This window comes from Parasteatoda tepidariorum, chromosome 4 (assembly GCF_982258835.1).
Source record: "Parasteatoda tepidariorum strain Cologne lab strain chromosome 4, Ptep-v5.0, whole genome shotgun sequence".
Lineage (NCBI taxonomy): Eukaryota > Metazoa > Arthropoda > Arachnida > Araneae > Theridiidae > Parasteatoda > Parasteatoda tepidariorum.
This window is the reverse complement of record NC_141758.1, coordinates 4,191,140-4,218,517: the sequence shown is the minus strand read 5'-3', so window position 1 is coordinate 4,218,517 and position 27,378 is coordinate 4,191,140. Positions and strand designations below refer to the sequence as shown.

General features: G+C 28.3%; 1 protein-coding gene across 4 annotated transcripts in view; it reads left to right on the top strand.

The window, feature by feature from the left end:
• The first annotated feature begins 1,409 nt into the window (after positions 1–1,409).
• Positions 1,410–27,378, top strand: part of LOC107447602 (uncharacterized) — a 37,506-nt gene continuing 11,537 nt past the window's right edge. Inside the window, exons 1-4 of one of the 4 annotated variants that reach the window (XM_087160538.1) lie at positions 14,908–14,947; positions 20,741–20,793; positions 22,821–22,935; positions 23,795–24,568. In XM_087160538.1, the coding sequence (XP_087016664.1) occupies positions 22,885–22,935; positions 23,795–24,568 (825 nt within the window). In that variant the 5' untranslated portion in view covers positions 14,908–14,947; positions 20,741–20,793; positions 22,821–22,884. Of the gene's footprint in view, positions 1,579–14,907; positions 14,948–20,740; positions 20,842–22,820; positions 22,936–23,794; positions 24,569–27,378 lie in introns of those variants that run through there. The other 3 variants (XM_087160539.1, XM_021147211.4, XM_087160540.1) reach the window with 3 other exon arrangements.

The following is a 27,378-nucleotide window of genomic DNA, read 5'->3' as shown; positions in this document are numbered from 1 at the left end:
GAGCTAGGCTTTTCGATAGGTAAAGGGCATTGAAGTTAAGTTGTGTCTTATCAAATGAACCGTGGAATGCTGCCTAATTAGTTTATGTGATAGTTCCATCTATCGTAGAAGATGGAAAATGCTAGACTTTTCTGTGTTAAGCAGCTTTATGGTGTTACCATCTATGCGTGAATGAGAGTATCATATTCAAATTGTCCAGGCTCACAATTTGGATAGAGCAGTACACTGGAAACTCTTCATGTGTTGAAGTTAGTGGAAGAAATGCTATTGTGGTGTAAACGCAGGGACCCAAACCCCCGTTCTGTCGACCATGAGATTGACAGTTTATCCCTCTCGGCTGTAATGTGTACCCAGCTGTTATGAACTAAGTGGTTTAAATTGGCGGGCCTAGTTGTTGCGGGTCAAATTCTGGTTATTTAACCATATTAGGTGAAAACAGACAATAAACAGTTGGAATACTATCTTTTTACAGTTATTTGACTGTTTTGTTTGATTATGGTAAAATAGTAATGAAATAAATTGTTATTTAACCATTTTCCCGAGATATTTCTAACAGTGCATTGAAAAAATCATTAAACTTTTTGAAAATCTTGAATATGATTCCTTCGGATAAAAATAAATGCTTAATTCTCATTTTTTTGCATAATTTTATGAGTTTAAACAAAGCAGCGTAGAAGTAAATTATTAAAAAAGGAACTGGACTATTCTCAGTTCACAAAACTTTTCTTCATTTTCATAATTATCATAGAAGGCTCTGGTGGAATTAACCTAATTGTTAAAGTGAAATAAATAAAATAAAAAGCTTTGCTTCATATAACGGCTTCGAAAAACAAACTTAAAATAATTCTCCTTGAAATAGCTTTTCAAATATTAAAAAAAAATCTATCAAATTTCTTTTATTCACAAAAAATTTCATTTTCTGCGAATTTTTGCACCATTTCAATAATCAGCTGACAAGATACCGGCTATGAGATGTAAAAAATTTAATATAACAGATAAGAATAGCTTTTACACTGTTAAAAAATAACAGCAGTTATAAAAATAGCATTTCATTGAGTAAAAGGCGTCATTTTATAAACAGAGGTATGCTATGAATACCAAATTCAACATTCAGTTTTGCTGTTTTACAACATATCTCATCAATAAATAGTAGTCAGGGAGAGACAACCCATTCAGATCAAAATTATCAATATCTAAAAAATTTACAATAAAAAAGAATATTCCTATTTTTTGTTGACTAGCTATTAGTGGAAATGAGTGCTACTTTAAAATACCTCTACAGAAACCATGGATACCAAAAGACAGAGTGTGTATGAAATCTCGTGACGTATTGCACAGTTGAGTGCTCCTAAGGGACCCAAGCGAAGGGAGAACGATTAAAGGATAAACAAAAGCCATTGGTCACTTTCTTATAACTATCGATACACAACGTCACTTCCTAGGGGGAGGGTCCAAACCTTCTTGGAATAGTGACGTCACCGTTCGAAGGCATCTTTGTTTAGGGATCCACGGTACAGACGCAAGTTTCTCTTGTGATGATGAGCATTCGCTGTCTTAAAACATTTCTACAAAACCAAGGTAAGTGAGTCTTCCTAATGTGTAATTTATTAAGCATTTACTGAATTAAGTATTAAACACTCATATTTTATTTATCGTTTAATATAAGTTAATGAATGGTGTTTTCAACAGAAATGGGGAAAAAACATAACTCCTGCTCTTTATGATGCAATTTACCGTCACGATTTCTGGAGACAATCTGCTTTTTTGTGCGAGTATTTAATTGTGCGAGGCGATATTTTCAAGCAGATAATGTAATTTTTAATGAAATAAATATTTTCTGAGTGCTAATCTGCTGCAGGGATGATATCTATATTGCGATTTACAACAAAAAGATTCTTGCAAGTGTTTGCCAGGAGTTTTTTGATGAGGCATCAGGAGTGGGGGTAGATTTCATGACGATCTTTTTTGCTATGGCTTAAATACTTAAAAAAATTAAACAAAGCGTTTGAATCAATTTTAAACTTATAACGAAATTATTGCTTTAAAATTAAAAAAATAATAATAATAACTGCGCCAGTTAAAAGTAATTGAAGTAGTTGCTTTATACAGTACATGTGCGGAAAAAAATTTAAAATAAAAAAATCCTAATTTTACAGTGAATCGTATTTGACAACTAATAAGTTACGTCCGATTTGAATATCTTAAAAATGAAAAAAGTTTCAAGCAATTTTCTAAGAAGTTTTCTTACTCTTTTAAGAGAAAGCTCAAAATTATGAGGGATTTTCCACGAAATTTCATTTTGTACTATTTAAACAAGATTTATAAACAAATGATAATAGCCTACTAATGATAGTCTGCACAACAAAGTGTGATGGAATTAGGAAATAAAACATGCGAACTTTAATCGGCATAATGTCCAACCGGTGTCGTTTATAAATCTTGTTTAATAGTACAAAATGAAATTTGTGGAAAATCCTTTTATTATTTTGAGGTTTCTTTTAAAAAGAAAAAAGAAACACTCCTTAGAAAATTGCTTAAGAAATTCAAATCGGACTTAAGTAGTTGTCAAATAAGATTCACTACAAAATTAAGAAAATTTTAAAATTATTTATTTATTTTATCGCGTATATGTGCAGTACAAAAAAACTTTAATTAATACACGTATTTGGAGCAGTTTTCAACATTTTTTTTTTAAATTTACGGCATTAATTTTTTAATCAATTTAAAATTGATTCAAACGTTTTTTTATTTTATTGAATTTTTTTAAAGTTGTTAAAAAAACGCAAGACAAAGAAATTTGTATTTTTTTATATAAAAATGTTCATATTTTCAAAAATATTTACGCTACGTTAACGAAGTTTAGTTCAATTATTGTATATAAGAGCCAAAATAATAAGTTACAAATTTATTACAAAAAAATTTTTTGTCATAGGGTGTTCAAAAGCATTTTTTCCGTTTGAGTAAAGTAAATTCTTTCCGTCTTTCAGTACCGTCTTTCCATGAGTAAAGACGGTACTGTGTGTCGCGTGCCATGAATCGCACGCATGCCATTGGTTCTCCATCCCTGATATAGATATATAGAATATCTTTCGCTATGTTAGGAATATTGCATCTTAGCTCAGAATGTCTTGATTTTAAGATCAAAAGTTATTCAGAATAAAACGTTCTATGCATCTTTTTCTTTTCTAGATTTATTCCTGGGCTATAATACTGGAATTTTTAAATGAAAAAAAAAATTAAAAGACATTAAAGAATAATAGCTATAATGCCGTTAACAAGTCAGTTCTACTTTTCCAAGGGCTAATGGAAAAATACCTCAGAGGCGGTTTAAAAATCGATTCTCTTTATGAACATTGAAAATTATCACTATCCAAACCTAACACAATCATTGACTCTCTCTGATCAATTACATTAAGTTTTGTTTTAATGGTTTCGTAGGATTACAATGATTTTTCGTAGCTTTTTTTAAGCGAACATTAAATTTAATTGAGACATGTGAGTTTAACGAAATTTAATTCAACAAAAGTTTTTGGTATTTACTTATAACGCCTTCTTTCTTTTATTTTAAATTCTTAAAAATGAAATGAAAGGTTTATTACTGAAATTAAAATAAAAAATTTAAGTTATATTTATATATATATGAGTTGGCGAAAAATATAATTTATAAATGAAAAAGGCAAAATGAAAATTACTTTTGATTGATTTTGTGCACACAAGTATAATGTATTTTAAGACAATTAACTAGGTTAATAAAGAAAAAAAAATTATTTTCAGTCAAAATTTTAAGTGATATGAAACAAAAATTGTATTTAATAACAGTTAAATACTTTTGATGAAAATTCTGATTCAGAAAACTAATGAGTAGTGCTTTGATAATTTTGAAAATAAATACTAAATAATATCCAAATAGCATTTATTAAGGGAAAAAAAGAGAGATAATAAATAATAATAAAAATATATACAAAATAAATACAGACATGTAAAAACAAAAATATGTATAAGATAATATATACAAGTACTAGTGAAAATGGAAAAACAAACATATTGAAAATGGAAAAATAAATATATTCGTGAGTATTTTGACAAAGTAGTTTTTTTTTTTTTTACAGCAATTCCTTTTCTTACTTTTTTGGGGGAGAAAACGAATTAATAATATTTTAAAAAAAATATAAAAAGCTACAAAATATATATTAGTTTTCAAGTTTGAATTATAATATGAAATAGCAATAGCATTATAGAAATTAAATAAAGTTGTTTTACTGAATGGACATTTTTTTACGTTTGCTCAATTATTGAACATGAAAATATTGAATGACTTCTTCAAAAAATTAAAATAATAAATCATATTTATTAAAAAATATATATATTTTGTCTTTAGGGAATAATAATTGGACCCCTTTACTGTGTCTTGGACAATGCTTGACCTTCAGAGAACATTGCTTGCAGCAGTAAGACTGGCAACTAAAGGTCAAGCAATGTCCTTTAAAAAAAGACACGGGATTCTTTTATTTTTGGATTTTAATGTTAAACTCCGTAGTTTCGAAATTTTGATCGAAACCTAAAAGACAAGAGAACTCTTGGATCAAGCATTAGGGCAATTGCATTCTTGCTGGGTTTTTTTATTTTTATTTTTTTTTTTTATTTTTTTTTTTTTTTTTTTTATAGAACTGGTCTGCGTTTGCTTTACATAGTGATGAAACTCAAAAGATTGTAGAATTGTGTATGGGGTCCATCATTTGTTGGTTGGAAGAAACAAAGAAAATGATAAAATAAAATAGAAAACATCAAAAGGAGCCACCAGGAAATATCACTTGTTAATAATTATATGGATTTAACTGCTGGTAGAATTCAGGAGGATGAATCAAAATTTAATAAAATTAAACATTGGAGGAAAGATGTTAGTATTATATGTAGATGTTAGTTAGTTTTATTTAATAATAATCAAGCATGAGGTTAATCGGATTCGAATCGCGGCGATAGCTGGTCGAGGCATGGAGCTAGGAGTAAGTGGAGAAGACACTCCCATTGACCCACTCCTTTCAAAGGGAAGCAACCGCGAGAGTTTTCCGGCATCTTACTTGCTGCGTCGTTGTGCGCTCATACATCTTTCTATTTCTAGTTAATCCATGCTTTTTAACGAAGCTTGGAGGGCGGTTTTGAAGGGTTCTTAATTTGATTTAAAGTGTCGAGTTTAGTCTTTTAAGTTAAATAAGAGATCCATCCATCCAAGCTTTCTCCATTTTTATTTAGCCGTTAGAATTTTCGTATTTCTAACTTTTAGAAAAAACATTTCAACTTGACAGAATTTTTAAAACAAATGGAATTCTTGGTAAAGTTAATATTAGGTCAAGTTCATTTAACAATCGCTATGCACTTTTCAAAACAATTTCAAGAAGATAAAAAAGTTTATTATCTGGAAATTTAAAATTTATATTACTCTGATAGTTTTAATTCATAGGTCCATAAAGTCAGGTAACTAATTATTTTAAGAAAAGACAAGAAAAAAAATATTAGGTAGTTATGAATGTGTTGCATCCATGGAGCCTGCTCCAAGCTGAATATAGAAATAAATTGAATACCACAATATTGAAAGATGTTTATTGTTATAGAATGATTTCAGAAAGTGAAATACATAAATTTATACAAATCTCTCTTGCTAAAAATAAATCTATACATATGAAGATTTATACTTTGAGAGTTTCATGAATACTTAAATAGGACATTTTTAATTGCATACAAAGTAAATCAATTTTTAAAAAAATATGTCAAAATGCTTATTAAAAAAAAGGAAAAATATGTTACAGATTAATAAAATATTATCACAGTATTCTAGTGATTATTCAAAAAAAAAAATTCTTAAACCTGAGCAAAGGCACATTGAAAAATCTAGAAACAGATCCTTAAATATATACATATATTTTGTTTATAAATTGAATATAGCGGTTTTCAAAATTATTAAATTTGAAAGAAAAAAAAATTAGCTTAGAGATTAGAAAATTCTATGCATTAAAAAAAACAATAATAATAATATATATATACATTGAGCGAGAAACATGTTCAATGCTTTCAATGAAGGTATGTACATTTAATGTATACAACAAAAAGCAACTAACAATTTCCTTAGAGGGGTGCATTGAACTTAATAAATCCAGAAAAAGATTCTTAAATGCAGAGAAAAACACATTTAATGTTTTCAATGAAGGTATACAACAAAAACATTTAGAAAAAAAAAATACTTTAACTTGGAGAATTTTTAAAACAAAAGTAGTTCTATTTCATTTTACAATCGCTATGTATTTATCAATACAACTTAAAAAATATAATTAAATTTACTAAGAATTGTAAAATTTCAACCACCCGGAGAGTTTTATAAGTTCAAACTTAAGAGTTCAAACTTAATAATTATTATACTAGTAAAGGTAGATAAACTTATTACGTTAAGAAAAATTTGAATTTAAAGAACAAGTTCTGAGCGGTTATGAATATGTCACATCCATGGAGCTAACTCATAGCTCAATATAGAAAATAAAATTGAATACCACAATATTGAAAGATGTTTCTTGTTAAAAAAAGAATTTCAGAAAGTGCAATACATAATTTATGTTCATTTCTCTTGCTAAAAATTAGTCTATACAAATCCATATTAATATACCTAAATAATTTATACATATATATACATATATATATATATATATATATATATATATATATATATATATATATATATATATATATATATATATATATATATATATATATATATATATATATATATATATATATATATATATATATATATTCTCTATAAATAGGAAATTGATTATTGCTAAATTTAAAATAAATCACTTTGATTTAAAAAAAGGACTTCGTTTAGGGATTAGAAAACCCTACGATTTAATAAAAATTATTATTATTATTTTTTTTTTTTAGGAGAAATACATTAAATGAAGGTATAGATCGTCTGCCGCATAAAAATTTTAAGCGTGTGCGCCAGAATAGCGATATAAAGCCAAATCTAGATAGATGAAACTGATGGCCGCTTTCTTATGAATGACTTGTAAAATAGTCGTCTTCAATGATTTGTAGTTACAAAAATGTTGGAGCTAAGAACATGCGAAAAAAATGGCGATGCCGAATAAAAACAAGTACCAGTCAAAATATCCGTACATAAAAAATATTTGTTAATGTGTGTGTGCGTTTTTTTTTAAATTTAGAACTGCAATGTAAAAATTATTTCGACAATTAAAAATTTTCTTCATACATTTCTAATATGATTAATTATTAATTTTATAGGATGGTCGAATTCTGCTAATTAACTTTGTGAAAGTTTTCATAAATAATTTTTCTGAATTTAAAGAATAGATTTTTTAAAATTTTAATAATGAAGTTATAAATGATAGAGGATAAAAAATTAATCCGATCAAAACTATTGTAATTTATCATTTCTTAAAAATGTAAATATTTCTTTTTATCAATTGAATATTTTTATTTTCCGTCTTTAAAATGAGAATTTCGATATAAATCTAGATAAATTAAACTGCAGCAAGATGAGAAAAATGCTATACATAAAGCTGCTTAAATTTTATTTATTTTTCCCCATTTTTTACTTTATTTTTCACTATTTTATTTTTCACTTTAAAAATTCGAAGCAAATAAAATTTACTGTCAAGAAAATAAAATTTATTGTCAAGACAAGCCATTAAAAAGAGTTTTTTTATTTAGGAAAGAAATTGCATGCTTTTTTCCTTGTTATGATATTTGCTTTGGAATTTCAAAGAAAAAAAAATAATCCCGTGTCATGATTGTTTAGTCATATATAATTGCATGATGTTGTGAATACATATCATTCTGATCAGAAGTTTCAATGGGCAAAATATTCCAAATTGAATCTTTTTTTAAATATTGTCATATTTTAGGACCCTGCACACACTAGAGCAGGGATGGCGAACCAGTGGCACGCGTGCCACTTATGGCACGTGACACAATATTTTGGGCACGCCACCGATCACAAAGTTTACTATGAAGCTTATTAAAAATTCAATTAAATTTCACAAAAAAAGAGCAATTAATGCCAAAAAAGCAATTAATAACCACAAAAAAACAAGCGAACAATAAATAACTAGCAAAAAAAATTAACAGTTCTGCTTAAACTAACATCTTATAACCCTAAAAAAAGTTATTTGTCATCCAATCTGCAACAACAGAAGTCACACTGATGTTACTTTAAGTTGAATTACGCGTATAACTGAGACATTGCAAAAGTTGAGAATTGCATTTTTTCGTAGTAAATAAATAGTTTAGAGTTGATAGTATTTATTATTATTTACCCAAAAATCACGAAGTCAAAACTATTTGTCGGCACGTCTATGACCTCATTGCAATATATTTTAGAAAAAATGGCACGTTGGTGCATGAAGGTTCGCCACCCCTGCACTAGAGTAACGCAACTTTATTTTTACCTCGACGTTAAAGATATAACTGTGAATATTTTTTTAAATAGTGACTTTTTTAAAAGGCGAGCACATTTGATGCTTAAAGGCCTAAAATTTCATCCAATTTCTACATCACGTGTTGAAAACTTTCGATTTGAAACCAATAAGTTATTTCATTTTTTATAACAATATATTAACCAGATTCAAAAAGTTTTATAAAATTGACACTTCATGACTTGTTTTATTACTACTTTATACTTTTCATGATTACTTTATTTATTTATTTTTAAGTCAGATGCTTCCATTGCACACAAGTGCCAGTATTATAAATTTTAAAATCAATATAACAATACAGATATTTACCAAAATTGTCTGAAAAATTAAGTAAAAAAATAATAGTAATAATTAATAACTTTATGAATTGAATCGGCTTCAAATGTTATTACTTTTTTTCAATTTTGATATATCATTTTATATCATATGTCATATGGTAACCAAATTATATATAGACGGAGCAATATTTTCATCAAAGTCTTAATTTTATATTAAATCAATTTTTTGATGTTATAAAACCTACGAAAGACAATTTTCAGTGTCTGACTTAATTCCATCATACCTGCCGTTCTATATACCGGATAATAATAATAATAATCTGAATCAAAATATTTTGGTTTTATTTGATGACCTACATTCTTAATAGCTTCTTTTAATTTTTTTTCTTTGATAGACAATATCAATAGAACTCTTTTGGCGTTAAGATTGTTGTTTTTATCATTAATTAACTTAAATAACGAATGAGGCATGTTGTTTTATCATCAATTTTCAAATTCATCATATCCAATTTTAAAAGTTCTATAATTAATTTGTTTTTGTTTAGTTTAAGTAAAATGATAAAACTATATTATTTAGTCAATCAAAAATATATTTAAGTAAATTTTTTAGAATTTTAAAATGTGTGTACGAAAAACAAGTTATTTCTTAAAAATAATTTCTGAAAGCTAAAAATATGAAAAAATGATATTAATCATAAAAGTATACATAAAAAATTATAATTTATTTTAAGATTCTGTCTGAAAGAGAAAAAGGAAGTCCCTGGGAAAAGAAAAACAGGCGATATTTTAAATTAGAAATTTTATAACATTAAATTAAGAAAGACCTTAAGCACAAAAATATACTTCCTCTGAATAAACATTTTTAGTGTTAACGAATTTGGATTTTTAATCCTTAAAATATCGCAATATACTACCTATCATAATGTTGAAGTGATCGCCATGTCAAAAACATTGTTCCAATTGTTTAGTCAAAGTTCCAGTCCTTTTATTTTCTTTTTCTTTTCTTTTTTAATTTTTCGGTGTATCTGGAACTGTTTAGGCGGATAAAAAATTCCACTAATTGTAAAATTCTTTCTCCAAAAATTTCATGCAAATCATACTATTATAGATAAGTCATTATTATTTATTATTAAATTTACGCTAGGAAAAGTTTTGTACTGCACAGTATAAAAAATTTCATGTCATTTTAAATGATGTAATTTCAAGTAACAAAATTTGAACAAAAGCGTCTGAACTGTTACTGAGAACAGAAATTTCAAAGATATCGGGCTTTGGAAATATTCCCAAACTATTTTGCCGATTTTGCGTAAATGTTTTTTTTTTTTTTTCATTTAATAATATAGTTTAAAATACGATGAATGCTTGCATATTTTACTCTTCTATACATTTGTGACTATTATTAATTAAAATTAAGTAATTATATTTATTCTTACAAAGTTATATTTTCTATTAAATTTTCTTTGTATAAACGAGTCTTATAACTTTTTGTACTATTTTTTTTCAGCATATTAACAACAGTCAACATATTACTTTCAAACAATTAAAATTGAAACGTAATGAAATTTCAATTACTAAAATCAAAGTTGTGTAGGATGTTTCGCGTTGCTTTCATTTTACAATCATAGCATTTATACGAAAAGTATTATGTAATCTAGGTTTAGAGCTTTAATTCACAGGAAGTAACGCCTACAAAATTGTTTATTATAGATATGTTATAAAATTAAAAACTTAAGTTAGTTTATTCTCTAGTTTTTATTTATTAATTTTAAGTGAATGAGCGGCAAAGAATATTTTTGCTTGGGCTTGGAAATTAGCTTATATAAATATTGAACGATTTTTTTCCACTTCAAATAATAGATTCATAGTTTGAAAAATGACACATTTTGGATTCTCCTAAGATTATTTGTGCACTTTTTTAGCCTTTAAGTATAACTCTGTAACTACTTGTGCACACTCAATTATTATAAAACTTGTTCTCGAGAAAATTGATGTTACGCACATAAACAATTTATAAACATTAATTATTTCTCTAATTTAAATGGGAAAATCATGAAACAGATATATTTAATAATAACAATGTATACAACTATACAACTAATTTGAAAATATTAAATCGGACAATCGGGACTTGGAATCGCCCCCCCCCCCCCAGTCAAAAAAAAGTTGGCACGCCACTGATTATTTATCTTGTTCAAATGTATTCTTAATATAAAAAGCAAACGATCTCTCTTTTTTACCGTGGTAATTTATCTTTCCTGAAAATTAAAATTACATCAATATTGTTTTATAATGAAATATTCCACAACAATCATGTTTACTAATTAATTACAATTATATATTTTTTCTATGTAATTCTGTACACTGATAATGCTTTTAAAACACAATATTTTACTGTCAAATTTAAACAAAGTCATATTGTATAAATCTGAGTAGTTTAAAAAATTAAGTAATATTAAAAGTCTAGTATATTATTGTTCCCAAAAATTTGATTGAACTTATATTTTTAAAATATCAATCTTATTAACTGTGTTTTATTTTAGTTAATTTTAAAAATAGTATGGTGTATGTATACTGTTTCAAAAAAAAAAAAAAAGAAAAGAATGACGCGATCTTTTTTTCTTTGATGGACTACGAGGCCTGAATTGCTCGAAACTTTTTGAATTTATAAAATCAGATCAAGTTTTTTTTTTTATTCCTTTTTAGCTCATGCGCAGCATAAAAGAACTACTTGAAATACTCATATCTTGCGCAGTTTTTTGCAAATTTTTTTAAATTTTAAATCAATGCATTTGTAATTAATTTTAAATTGCAACAAAAAGTTTGTTCAATTCCATTGAATATTTTTAAAGTTATAGCAAAAAACCATAAAACAAATAATTAGTTTTTTTTAATAAAAAAAACCATCATATCTCCAGTAATATTTACGCTAGGTTTACGAAATGTTATGCAGTTACCAAAAACAACAACTTAAGTAATTGGTACAGGTTCCAAGCTTAGTGCTTGATTTTCTGGCATCTGGAATAGGGTATTAAAAACTTGTTATTTTTCATTACTTATTATAGGTTTCTAAAACCTCTGAAAGCCAGAAATTGTATTTTTAATTAATTTAAAATTATATCCATTCTTTTCTTTTTCTCGAAATTTTCATTTTGGACGCGAGTACTAACACTTGATTTCATGTCAAAAGGTTCAAAAACTGAAACATTTTAATAAAACACTGATTTGATGCTGTTAAAAGTTAATATTTTATCGAAACGTTTAAAAATGTAAACGGTTTCAAAGAAATTTAAACATTCAGTAATTTTAACAGTTATATGATAGAAAGTTATATTTATAAATTTTTAGGAAATAAAATTAAATCTTAACAAAATGTTCTGAAAAGGGTAACGAGAATTTCAAAAACAAAATCTTTTTTTTAATCGATTTTTAGGAAGAAACAAAACTAAAATGATTCAGATAGATGTATAGGAGTTGTTAAACGAAGTGATAGTGTAATGAACCATCAAGTAATTAACAAAAAATTGCTGTTTTATGCTCAACACCCGTTTTCTTTTCTGATACAAGACCAAGCTGTCTTGTTCTTCAATTCCCCATGAAAATAATAGAACAACTTTTCATGTTTCAGGATTTTTTTCTCCAAATTTTGAATTATGAAAAAATATATCCATCTTGATTGCTAAAAATACTATATTGACAACACCTGGTGGTATAATCTTTAGGGGTTGCTAAAGAGATGTTTCATTCGTCAAATGTTTGGCGATGGGCATTTGTTAAAATTCAAGTGTCACCACTTCAAAGATCTATTCATAATACACATTTTCCCCTTTGACACATTGATGGATCATATCTATTGTTATGACCCTCTACCCCACCTTCAGGTTGGAAAATCCTAGGATGGACAGAGCACAGCCTGAATTCCGCATCCGGCTTACGTCGTCCACCGTGCATGCTTAAAATACCATCAGTTGTTTAATTGATAGGCATTTATTCTCTTAAGCTCTTCTGTACCATTGACTTTGGCAGGTCAACTAACTGCGAGAATGTCCAAAATATAAAACAAAATAGAAATAATTCTATTAGATAATTAGTTCTGTTTTCCACAGATGCAATCTACAGTGAGTTATTATGAAATTAGATCATTTCTGATTTTTAATCCAGATTTTATAGGATCATTTACGATAATTGTTGCATTTATAAAATTACTCATCACTATTTTTCCCCCTCATTCTTCTTCCTATCATTATTAATATATTAGGTTTAATAAAGAAAAAGGAATAATGAAAAGCATTATTATTTGTAAAAGTTATGTTGCATTATATACAGAGCGTAAAATAAAAAAAAGTGAAAAACCTGAATAACTCTTGATTTAATGATCGGATTTTAACTTACTAAGATCTCAATCTAAATGGTTTGAGGGCCAAACTTAAAATATGCTAATTAGTTGGTGCAGAAGATATTTTTTTAAGTTATGAAATCAGGCAAACGTGCTTCCTCTACCTACATATATACATATGTTGTTGTTGTTAAATTTGGATATTTGTCTCTCAAAATATGGATGGTATTCACAATATGAAAATTAAGATCTCAAAAGTTTTTTTAGGTTGAAAGTTTAGGCTCCTTTATTTAATTGCAGTTTTCATGCATTTCGTCATGTCTCGAAAATTTTTGAAACGAAGTGAAAAATTTTCTCACCTAATAATAAAATTCATTAACCTGAAAATAATTCCCTGTCAAAAATAGTTTTTTGTATGTTTCTGGTGAATTAATGTTCTATCATGAGTTAAACTAAAGTGATGAAATCACAATGAAAGTGTTATTTGAATCCAACAAATATCGATAAAATAATCCTTATTTAGGATAGATCAGGATTATTTTCATTTGCATAGCTATTGTTTGACATGTCTTTGGGTAATTTTAATGAGATATAAATAATTTTAAGCTATTATGCTGTATGCACATTATGCAAAATAAATTAGTAAAATAAAAGAGAACACAGAATTCATTAAATCTGAGGCGTAAAAACAGTTATCTTGCTCAGTTTTATCAAACTAATTATTATTAAAAAAGACATGATTTTAAATGCTACTAAAAATACAATAACTGAATTATATAACCTTCAATATTGTTGATGAATATTATTGCTATAAGGACCAATGTAACCCATGTGGTCGGCCAAGGTATCCCAGCCTTAGTATATGTTGGTTAATAAAATAAATAAACAAAATGAAATTAAAATTGAAATGACGAATTCTAATGGAATAGCTATTATATATTAAACTATCTCAATAATTGCTACCAGAATCCACATTTTTTAAAATGTGAAATAATGCTTATTTACTTACTTTTCATTAAATTAGATAGAAACTAATATATTATTTAGTAATTTAAATAATTAGGAAAATCTGATCTAAAAACTTTATAATCTTACTAATAACACATTTATTGTTTCGTATTAATTTTGTTTACAGAATTTAAGCTTTAACTAATCTTATTCGCATTAAATAAATTTAGTAAGAAATATTGTTCGTCACCTTTTGAGATACAATTCTAAAAATAGATGGATAATAAAAAATTGTAAACTTCAAATTTATGTTAAAAAGAGCAATAAAATAGTAAAATAAATAGCACAATATTAAAAAAAAAAGAAAAACACAAAATTTTAAACTATGCTAATTCTAAAATTTTAGGAAATACTCTCTCATGAATTCAACTAACATTGAAAACATCAAAATAATATATGAGAGAAAAACTAAAAACATGGATTTTAATAACTTTTATTTAATTATATAACGAACTACGAATCACTGATCAATGTGAACAAAATTAAAACTATTTAACTAATGATAATAATTGAAAAAGCAACAGTAAGGTAAGGAAACTCTACATAATTGTATCTGAAATTGGATTAACAATAAGTTAATTAAAATACATATCTATAAAAAATAACATTAAATAGTAAATACTACTTACTGAACATGATTTAAAAAAAAGAAAACGGCACGTGGTGGATACCAACACCCCAGGAGTGTGACGTCACGTGGGAAGAGCCCATGCGCGGGAGAAAACTGGCTCTCACTATCTCCTACTTGAAGCCGGAGCATTTCAACCATGATTTTTCCTCCCAAACTCCTTTTGTGCTAGCAGTTTTTCCTTGCAGTTCGAAGCGAAAGCTGTGCGTGAACAGTGTTGCCAGATTGGGCTACAAGTAGCGGATTGGGCTACTTTTAAAAGCCCCCGCTACTGAAAATTGAATTTTCGCTACTTGCTACTTTTTGGGCTACTTATTATTTTTCGAACGCTACAAATCTTAAATATGCGCTACTTTTTTTCCTTACTGAAATATATATATATTTTTTAATTTTTTCCCTTCCCATTAAAAAATGATTCTGAAAGTTTCCAGCTTCTTTACCATTTTTAAAAAGGACATTTTTGTTGTTGTTGTTGAAAACGTTCTCGCTTCAGTTTTGGATTCTTGATATGTTTTACTGATGGAGTCTATAATCTTTCCATGTTTATGTTTCAAATCGTAGACTCGGGAAATCGCAAAGATGTATATGGAAAAATGCACGGAGAGTATGATGGGGAAAATGTTTTTTTAACTCCAACTATTATTAATCGTTTATCTTCTGGAGAAAAAAAATCACGTTACTCGCTTTGAAACTCAGAAAAATTAAATCCAAAGTCATTTTACCTGATGAATGAAAATAGTTGTTGTGAATGACAATGAGTTTCCAAAAAATATCGTACTGTTAAATGCTTTTTAGTGATGGGCAAACTACGGCTGCGGGTCAACTGTGGCCCGCCGAAAGGTTTTATCCGGCCCGCGGATATAATTTTAATTTGCCGATCAGTGGCAATATACAGTTACATCCATTTTCTTGTCAACTATTTAAAATTATTTCTGTTTTTCCTTTTTTAACAAAGTACTGATGACCTTTTTACTTTCTCTATTTTTGTTCTACAAAACATAAATTGATGGAAATAGTTAGCACAGACAGCTTCAATTGGTAAAATGTTGAAAGCAGAAGTTCTTCATAGAATAGTCTCAGATTGGCTCTAACTAGCGTTTGTCTTTCTCGAGGAATCTAATATAGGTAAATTGTACTTCACATTTGGCAGACTACGCATTTTAAGATCTAACGAGCGGACAATCTAACAATCATCTGAAGCAGTTGTTTCTAAATATGCCAAAGTTTTACAAATCATTACCAAAAGCTAGTTTCCAAAATTTTATATTTCATGCCCAGAAAATCAGCTCTATGTTTGCTTAATCTTATATATGTGAACAAGAGTTTTCAACTTTGAACCTTAGAAAGAATCATTTCAGAAGTGGACTAACAGAAAAGCATTTAGCCTTGTTCCGTAAAATAGGCACATCTCGCTTCGAACTTTAATATAAGGAACTTTTAAAAACGAAATCGCAATTTCATTCATCTCACTAAATATTTAAATTAAAACTTGTATATCGCTTTTTTTTTTTTTAAAATTTTGAAAGTTTTATTTGTCCCACCAAACATTTTTTTTTTTTCTCGATTTTTGGCTCTCGACCAAAAAAGTTTGCCCATCCCTGCTCTAGAGCTTAGATTTTCCCGTTGTAAATGATGAAATTATTTTTTTTAAAAGGAAGCTATAATATGTATTGCTATGGTTACAGTTATTATTTTTCACCTCATTTTGCCAAATATGCAATAAATAAATGAAACAAATAAAAATTAAGTTTTGGATAGTTATCATATTAAAATAAAATTCGTATTACCAAACGCAAATGATAATCAGAATTGGCATCAAGGAGAACGACATGAAATATTTCATAGAAGGCCAAGGCCCACCCAATGATGACGATGAAATGCAAAAGATGGATTTTGTTTTTAAAACAAAAATATATACTATGAAATTTCAAATAATAATTAACTATAACAATGAAATTATGAATAAAAATGACTAAGTTAATTGAAACATAATGCACTTAGGGATCAGGAAAACTGAATAACGACAATTTTTTTAATTCGAAAATGTCAACATTTTAAACCTTTCGAAACATTTATAGTAATTGCAAAATAACTAGGAAAGATAATTACTTTAAATGATAAACACGGTAATGTATATGCTGCGTGTTATAAAAGGAGTTTAGAAAATTATTAAAGCTACTACAGTGAAACTAGAAGTGAAACTGATCAGAACTACTAGAACTCTACAGTGAAACTGATCAGAAGTGGAACTACAATTTGATGGTTTTATAAGAGAAGTCATCTTATAAAAATGATAATGAATTGTTTTTACCAGTTTTGCACTTGATCATCAAAATCTTAGATAGGTGATTAACTTATAGAGATGGTCAACTTAACAGGTTTCACTGTGCAAGTAAAGTAAGCACAGCAACTAAGGCGAGCTGCGAGAAAAGAAAATATTTACGAGCATTTAGTGCAAATCTATCTTTTTATCATTGTTTTTTTTAACTTTACAACAGATGTTACGGCTACTATAAATGAAAAAAAAAAAATTAGTTAAAAATATTTGTTGCTTCGTAGACGCTTTAAAATACTGTTTCATACGTGGTCCAAATCAAAATATTCATTTGTTCACCAAATTACTATCAAAACTATTCTCAATCGAGTTTGAAACAATTATTGATGCTGTTACAAAGAAAAGCAAAGTGATATTTCTCATCTGCGAGCTGAATGTTTGTACTTTGTATTGTTTCGAACTTCAGAGCAAAAATGATTAAATAAATTATTTTGCTTATCAAAAAAAGATTTTTTGCCTTTCATTTTTAAATACACACAGATGTAGACCCATGAAGTTGAACTTTTCTGAATTTCTTGTTGGAGATTGGGTCCTATAGTCCATTCCACCTTAAGTTGGCACTGCAGGGAAGGGTAGGAAATGTAATATTCCGCTTTTGAAAAGTAGTTCTTCGCTATTTTGGAATTAATTGCAGTTTGAATGCGCGTACAAATATAAATAAATGTTGTATAATAAGAAAAGTTTATCTTGAAACATGCATTAGAAGTTTTTCATGTTTAAATGTATTTAACTTATAAATACCTTCTCAGTAAAGCGAATGTACAAAGAAGAAGGTGTTTTAGTTTGACGCTGGATTAGTTTTCAAGGTCAAGAAATTGGCGCGTTGGCTATGTTTATGCACTGGTCAGCCAGCTCTTTCCATTCTCCTTGCATTTGCTTAAGTGTCCTATCTCTTGTGCAATTCTTATTTCGCTTTCTTTTTGTATTTGATTATTTAATTTTCTAAATATTAACCTCATATGTACAATATTTAATTAATATTTTTTCTCCTTCAGAATGAATGGGAAAAAAACCACCCAAATAGACAGGTGAATATTATTAAACTGATGACAGTTGAGCATATTTGCTGTGTAGCTAATTCAATATGTGATTTTATTATTATTTTTTTACGACAAAAATAAGAAATGTTTTCGCTTTATTCAATCTCTGTAAAGATTCAAATTTTGTGTCTTTTGCGCCATGTGTAGCTCTAAAGTACAATTCGCTTTTAAAATTGTGATGGCGGAAATTTAAGATTTTTAGTTTGTTTAATTAAAGGGACTTTTAAATTTTATCTGAAATACAAATTCCATAATATAAGTGTGCAAATTCGTTAGTTATAAACTAATAAAATGTATAGAAATTGAAATAATTTCAAAAAAAGACACAACATTTGAATCATTAATTTTTTTTAAACATCGAAAGGTTAATTTAAACCAATCAATATTTTAATTATTATTTTTTAAAATACAAAGCCAAAAAAGCTGAGAAATTCTTTTTCTTACGTAGAAAATGTTAAGATATTTCAGTATCTGACAAAATATTTCGAGACTAACTAATTCTACTTTACTTAAATAACTAATTATACGGATTTTTCTCTTAAGCCTCCTTTCACCCGAAAAGATCCTGAAAAGTAAAGGAAGGTTCTGATATTTTAAAATATGTATTTTCTTTTGAAGAAATGCGTCCAACAACCCAAGTAGAATTTCTTCTGATGAGAAATTGTGGATTGAATTCAATTCAGGGAGACCCCACAAAGAGTTTGCAGAAGGAACTGTCAACTGTTAAAATATTAAACGAATAACATGATAACCACCAGGATAGGTGGTAATCATGTTATTCAAAGAGTTCCTGTTGAGTCTAAGAGGGTGGAATATGGCAGCTGAAAACATGGGTGAGGGGGGCGTGCAAGTAGTACGCCCTCCATGTAGATAATACTAAAAATCCAAATTCATACCATTTTTGAGAATTATTTTTTTTTCGGTAAGTTCTTTTGTCTCTTAGAGGCAAATATATCTCAGAAAAAAAAATTATAGTAAAAAAAAAGAAACTTTTCTGAAAAAAAAAAAAAAAAAAAAAAAAAAAAAAAAAAAAAAAAAAAAATTTTAATTTTTTATTTATAAAAAAAAGAACAGTAAATATTAAAAAAACTTAGGTATGATATTTTTCATGATCAATGATTTCCTGCCTATGTTGACTTTTTCTTACCCCATAAAACACCAATGAAGTATAAATTAATGTACATTAATTTACAAAAAGTAAGCAAATAAAAATAAACATTTAAAACAACGTATTTATGCGCATCTATGCATTTCTTTTTTTTACTTAGATTTCAGCAAAAAAGAATCTTTTTAAATATTTCTTTTCCTTAAATTAGTTTTGTTTACTTAAAAAATCATAATAAGAAAAAAATAAAGAAAGGAACAGTAAATATTATAAAACACAAGTATGATCTTTTTCATGATCAATTATTTTCGGCCTATGCTGATTTTCCTTCCGCAACAAGACACTAATGAGGGATAAATTAATGTACATTAATCTACAAAAAATAAGGATATAAAAATAAATGTTTAAAACAATGTATTTATGCGCATCTATGCATTTCCTTTTTTTATTTAGATTTCAGCAAAAAAGAATCTTTTTAAATATATTTTTTTGTTTAAAATCAGTTTCGTTTAATTAAAAAATCATAATAAGAAAAAAAAAAGAACAGAAAATATTATAAAACATAAGTATGATCTTTTTCATGATCAATAATTTCCTGCCTATGCTGATTTTTCCTTCTCCATCAAAACACTAATGATCGATAAATTAATGTACATTAATCTACAAAAAATAAGAATATAAAAATAAATATTTAAGACAAAGTATTTATGCGTATCTATGCATTTCTTTTTTTTAATTAGATTTCAGCGAAAAAGAATCTTTTTAAATATATATTTTTTTCAGTTGTTTAAAATTAGTTTCGTTTAGTCTAAAAATCATAATAAGAAAATCTGCTTTTTAAGTACTAATTAAGAAATCAGCTTACAACTAGTATCCTCAAAATTTTAGTACGATTCTTGGTTTAAAAAAGAAAATCGGCGTTTTGCTTTCTTAAACGCCAATACTGACTACTTTCTCTCCCTTTTTTGCAACCTCATCCCCAAACTGACTTAAGGAGTAACCCAGTTTCCATGACAACGGCTGTAATCCGGTCTACCTACCTTTCTCTCCAGTGCCAACTTAAGGTGGAATGGACTATAGTTAGGTCTTATTTTTAATTTCCTCGAAACGCGAGATAATTTTTATTAAAAAAAAATTAGCTAGTGAGAACATTTTTATGTGCGAGTAATTAAGGTTCTTGAGGTTGGGGAACGAAGCGAGCTGAGGTCGAAACCTCTTAGTATTCTTATGCAGCTCAAAGACCGCACCAACATTAAAATATCGAAGACAGTTCCGACTGATTTTTACACATAAAAAAGCTGGGAAAAAACGAGCTAGCCAATGTTATTATAATTTTAGTGTTTTCTGGCAAACGGCGCTGTTTTACAGAAATATAGCCAAATAAATTGGTGCAGTAAATAAATTTATATATATATATATATATATATATGATTTATTTTTGGGCTACAAAATGTTCGAATCCGCTACTTTTGGAGCTCCCATTCGCTACTTTTTAATCTTAAGTTCTGGCAACACTGTGCGTGAACACGCTGTTGGTTGTGAGTGGAGTGGTGGGTGGATCCTTCAGAGGCCGCCAAAATGTAAATTAATTTTTTTTTTTTTTAAATTCTTCCTTAATAATTGCCTAGGTAATTCGAAATTTTAATGAATAATAATGTTTTTCTAAACTTGATCTCACAAGTAATGGAAAACGTAACAAGTAATGGAAATTTTTCCCTCCACGTGCACATATTCTCTCCTCTCCTGGTTTCTGCATCTTTTTTATAATCATGTGTATCTCAATAATTTATCTACCGATTTTAGTTTGAAAAAGTAGGGGAGAGTCGGGTAGCCCCGCTCACTTAAGGAGTATTGCTTATATTTCTGTATAATATTGAGTAATAATCAATAATTTTGTATGTTTCTATTGTTTGACCATATAATTAAATAATGCAAAGAGAATAAACCAAAAAAAGAATAGTTTAACTTAAAAAAATAGAAATTTAAAAAAACATGTTTCTCAGCTCTTTTCAAAATGCGTCGGGTAGCCCCGCCCAGTTACAAAAATTATGTTTTTTGGCTGTTTTTTCAGGAGTAAATGAAAGTGACCAATGTATTGACAATAGATAAACCTCATTTATCATTTTTATCAAAAAATTATTTTATTTATTACATATTTGTGTACTTTTAGTGAATTCTATCATTTAATAACAATCATTTAATAACAACAATATTTGTTGTTAAAAATGCATATAACATTCAAATTTGAAGCAATAAAATAATAATCTTTGCAACCGTACATTTATCAACGAAATAAAATTGGGCGGTGATACCTGACATTCATGTGAGCAGGGCTACCCGAAATTCAATTTTTTTGTAAATTTGTAATTACTCGAACAATTTTTTAAAAATAAACTTCTTTCTTCGTGCAAATTAAACCTAAGACTACATACTTTAATGCTGTATGTATAGAAAAAATTATTTTATAAGTATTAAAATGAAGTTTGAACGAAACATTCAACCAATTTTTCTTAACTTCATGAATACTGTATTCAACAAATTTTCAAAACTATTGTTTACCATGTTAACAGCTGCATAAATACTTGAAACTTGGGAAATAATCTCTTTTTAATATAACAATTAATGTCCGATGGCACATTGACTTGAGAAAATATTCTATACATATGAAATTGACGTTGGACGGGGGTACCCGCTGGGCGGAGCTACCCGACTCTCCCCTAAATGATTAATGTAACGTCAAATAAAGAAGTAACGTTGAAAATATATCATTGTTCTCTGTAGCATTGATGATTTTATATTGATTCTTAAAATGATTTATGATTACTAATTTTATTTTTCTTAACAGGCTCCGGTTCTAAAATGATTCTAATAAACTTTAGTAAATTAACTTTTAAGAGATAATTAATTGCATAATAATTTAATTTAGCAAAAATGTATTTTTCTCGAGCTTAAAATAAAATTTATTTTTGCACAACGCAATTTAAATAAGATACAATAATTAACAAAATATTTAAGATTTAATTATGTTTTTTAATGATAATGTTAGATTTAATAATGTTGAACAGCCGACTCAATTTTGGGTTTACGACTACTAATGTTCAACTCCGTAGCCTTTGTAATTTTGAACCAATTCAGAAGAAACTCTTGGATCAGTACCCCCAGAGGTATAATTTGTTTTGGGAACATGGAGGACTTTGTGACTTGACATATTTAACGTACATCAGTCACCATTTACTACACGGGGAGTCTTCGGCCGGCAGGGTTCAAACCCACGAACTCTTAGACATAGGTCCAGTGCCCTACAAACCAGACTAACCCTGCCTTTCTACACTTTTATTAAGACAATACTCTTGATTAATTGGAACAGATAAAAAATACTTTGTCTAAAATGCATTTAAAGATTATTAGTTAAATTGCTTCTGCGCCAATTTGTCATAATGTAATTCAAGGTAGGCGTAAATCGTAGTTGCCGCAATTTTACTTATTAAAAACTTTATTTGAGATCATTCGGGATAATCTGGCTCATTGAGAGTTTACTGTAGAAATTAATAAGGTCTCGTAATTTCTACATAGTGTCTGCTTACTAATAAATCTTTTTTCTATTTAGAAAACTAGTGTATACTTGGTTTAGTGAAAAAGTTGTGTGGAAAATTTATCTGAAATTATATACGATGTATCGTCAGACCATTCTGCAAATTCTCCCGCTTTTTCGGAATAACAGAGTAAGTAGATTTCTAATGTTAAGTAATTTAGGATCGTTGTACTAGTAGACCTAGTAACGATAATGATTCTGCTCAAGATGGACCTTACTTAAAGCATATAAAAGAGAGGGGAAAAAATTCCCGGCACATCTCGATATATGAAAAAAAATGCAATTCAACATAAAAGTGCTCTATCAACGCCTCCTGTAACTGAAAGCCTCCACACGGTTTTTTGTAGGTAGTCTGATCAAACCACTATGAAGGTAAACCAAGTAGAGAAATAACCATTTAATATGAAATTTATTAAAAATTAGAAAGTGGTAGCAAATATATGTCTAAAAATTTGTTTAATTTATGAATATAATTGGTTTGTTTTATTTACTTGTCAACCACTATAGATTCAATTCTCAAATTTATATGATAATATTCTCTCAAGTATTTTTAAAATAGAATTTGGGTTCCTGCGCACAAGTGGTTCGCTTTTTAAGTACTCTTCGCAGACTACTTATAAGAAACCGTGTGGAGGCTTTCTGAGGTAGGAGGTGAGGGCTCTATTTAGTGTTTTCTTCAATGTAAAGGCGCTTTCTACATTGTAATGGCGTTTTGTAAATGGAGTTAATATAATTGCACTGTCAAATATAATGGCGCATAAAGCAAGAATTCATGCTCGTAATTCATAATTTAATTACTATAGTAACGAAATATAAACATTTATAAACTTAAAATAACGTTACACAAATCTCAACTTTTTCTGAAGGTGTAACTTTGATTTATATTTTACAGCCATTTTAATGCAATAACCTCGGATAATTCAGGGCAAAAAATATCATTTTCATTGACAAGTATTACCAGGTCTTAATTATAATTTTATTCTATACAGGCATGTTTTTCTCATGTGCAACTTAAGGAGACCTTTCAGAAGACCTTAGAAGCTATCAAGAAAGGCAACAGAGCCCATAAATTCTGTGGTATTCTCATAAAAGCTAAAGAAGTCACTCAAGAAACTGATTGTTTTCACCCTCCTTCCGTAGAAGTTACCCTGAATAAAGATGAGTTAGAAGCTCATTTAATTATCTGTGAGCTAAAAGAAATCATTCATGAAGATAAGCCTGAATATATTCTAATTGATACGATTTTGGAAGCACTTAAAAATAGCTCTAATGAAGCACGTCGGCAGCTTATTTCACTTCTTTTTAGTATCGATACGGTTAACTTCTTGAATCCCAAGAGCCAGAGTTCAAAAGAATACTTAAAATATTTTATAAGTGAGGTTGGATGCTTTTTCAGAAATGCAAATACGATAAATCCTGATAGGATTTTAGATACCCAAGGAGTTTTAAGAATGGTTGAAACTAGATTACTAAATTATTCAGAGTACGATAGGAATTATAACTATCTGCTTTCAATAGTGAACTATGTAATTATTGACGAACATCATCACTCCGACGATCATAATAGAGAAATCGAAGCTTTAATGTCTGATGCTGTTTCACTAATTTCAACTAGGTTGTCACTACTGAACAGTGCCTCAAAATCTATTTTAGAGAAATGTTTATTGGCACGAAGATCTTCACTTGCTATTGACAGAGCTGATTCTGATTTGGAACAGTTTTATTTGGATAAGATTAGTTATTGCTACAGTATTTTGGACGAGGTAAATATGAACTTTTTTGTAATATTTCTTTAAAAATGTTCTTGAACACTGATATTTCGTGTACCGTTTACAGGGGTTAGTCAAGCTTTACCTTCTGTGAAGCCCCTCGGTACTTCTTTCGCCTCTCTCTATACGGCATTTTTGTCTTGATAGTTCGTTCACCAGGAGTTGGAACTCTATGGTTGGCACCCGCCTTCATCTCGTGGTTCGCGACGATACTATTTCGCTATTTTTGAGAGAAGGATGTGAACAATCCTGAAAAAAGTTGTTATTTTGGCGATCGTATGACAAAAATATTTATTCCGCAATCTTTATGTACATTTTTTTAACATTAAATGTTTCATAAATCTGATGATATTTCTCTCTTTTGAGGGAATAATTTGTCCTTTTTAAACATTTTGCTGGGAAAACAGCCGCTTTTAAATTTAAAATATATTTAATTAGATAGAGTAACAAAAGGTGTATAATAGCAAATGATAAAACGAAACAAGTGACTTAAAAAGAATTCACTGTTAGTGTTTGGCATGCATTAACGGTTGTCTCAATTTTAAGCGAGGAGATGTTTTTCCCTCTTACTCCCGCTCTGAAATGAACTCTTCGTCAAAGGATATGATGGAGCAAGTGGTAACTCTTGGTGAACGAACTACACTTTATCTAACAAAACTAATACTAATATAAAATTAATAATCGGTTTTTTTCCCCCTAGACAAATCTTAAAACATTTGATTTGCGGGCTTAAAAGTAAACCAAATAATTCACACAGAGGCCCTTAAGCATGCCAGCGAAAACATATGGCCACGTAGTTATAATCAGTTTTGCAACAGATTGTAAAATAATTATTACAACAATTAAGCTAACCATTAGTTGTCAATAAATAAAAGGTTTGGTTGATAAACAATTATCGAAAAAGTACTATTAAATTAATCATTTATCTTGGGGATAGTTTACAATTTAATTGAGTTTTAATCAATGAAAATTATATTTTTAGACATTATTTTATCAAAAGTAAAATATTGAATTTATAAGCCGAGATGAAACAATAACCTTTTATTATGGAAAGTACAATTACTATTGCATTACCCTTTTTTTTTCCATTCACAAAATTAACTCTATTGATATACAGTTATTTTAGAGATGGCAACGACTTCTTTGACAGTTTCGGTTCTTCCTTTTAAATAAAAAGAAATTAAAGCTGTAAAGCACAGGTATTACTTTTTAGTATTAAGGAGCGTATTTTTCTCCACTAGAATCTGTTATCAATTTTGAAACTTCTGTTAAACTAAAGCAAAGCGGAGTTCCATGTGATCGTTTATTCAAAACCAAGAAGCGAAAGCTACAGAAAATGAAATTGTTGCGCTGATTGGATAATAAATTTAAATATGAATGCGAACCTCTGATTGGATGAAAACTAACTGAAATAAGGGGAAAAAAAGTTGAGAATCGAATTAATGATTCAATGAACTGTTTGCTTCTCTTAGCATTAAATGAATCATTAAGCCAAATGAATCGATTCTTCCGAACCTATCTCTTAACATTAATATCGGCTCAAAGAGTTGATTTTTATGTCATTTTTTTATACTTTAGCATTACAGTATTTGAATGGTTCTTTGCGCTGGTTGTTCGACTCATTTGAGCGATTTTATATCTTTTAACATTAAAAGAACTGTTTTGTGACACGATTCTTTTCAGTATTACCTTATCCTCTAACATAAATGGGTACTTACAGAATGATGGGGGTTAAGAAGAGAGTAACCTACCTAAGTCATTTTTAGAAAAGAGGACATTTAAGAGGAAAAAAAATTATTGAATATTCAATTCACATCTTAATGTTTTCAATTATAAATATAAGTGTATAACCAGTAATTATGTTACACAGAAAATATATTTTTCTTTAAACTTTTTTAAGGGGTGGGATGAGGCAATTTTTAAAATCTCTTTATGGAGGAGATAAGTTATATGTCACACCACTCCATATAATTGTTTTTCCGTACTGTAGTTTGTTATTTGAAAATAATGTTCAAATTGACAAACGATGAAATACTAAATTTTCATAGCTTCGTAAATTAGTGAAAAAAATTTTTATTTTAATAAAAAGAAATGTGTCGGTATATGTTTTTATCAATGCATTTTTGTTGTCTTCTTAAAGCAAAAATTTAATTGTGTCGTGGAGGTACGGAATTTTCCCACCAGCCTTGGAGAAATGGGTTTCCGGGTTAATATGGATCGATTTAAAAGAATTGGTTGATCGGATTTTGTGAATCTATTATTTTTAATTAAGCTTATTTTGATTATTGAAAAGATTTTTTTTCTAAAATTAAAAAAGTAATTTAAATTATTTATTAATTTATTTCGCGTCATGCATTTTGAATTTTTTACGTTATTATTTGTGAATTTACCGTTTAAGTTTTTACTAATATCCTTATTATTAATTATTGATATTTATATTTTTAATATGAAGATCAATTTTATAACAAAAAAATATATTTTTAATAAAACTGTATTTTTATACAAATATAATAAAAATAAAAATGCATTAAAACTAACAAAAATTATTAGTATTACCTAGGACAGCAGTTCCCAACGGTGTTCTACGGAACCCTAGGGTTCCGTAAAGAATTGCCGGAATTCCGCTAGTGAGTACTTCTTACAGCCACAGACGACCTAACTGTAACACTCAGCTTCAGCACCCTAGTACAAGGTCTAAGACAGAGGTTCTCTAATAGTGTTCCACGGAAGCCTAATCTTCCGTAAAGATTTACAGGAGTTCTGATAGTGAGTACTTTTTGCAGCCGCAGACAGCTGACCACCCA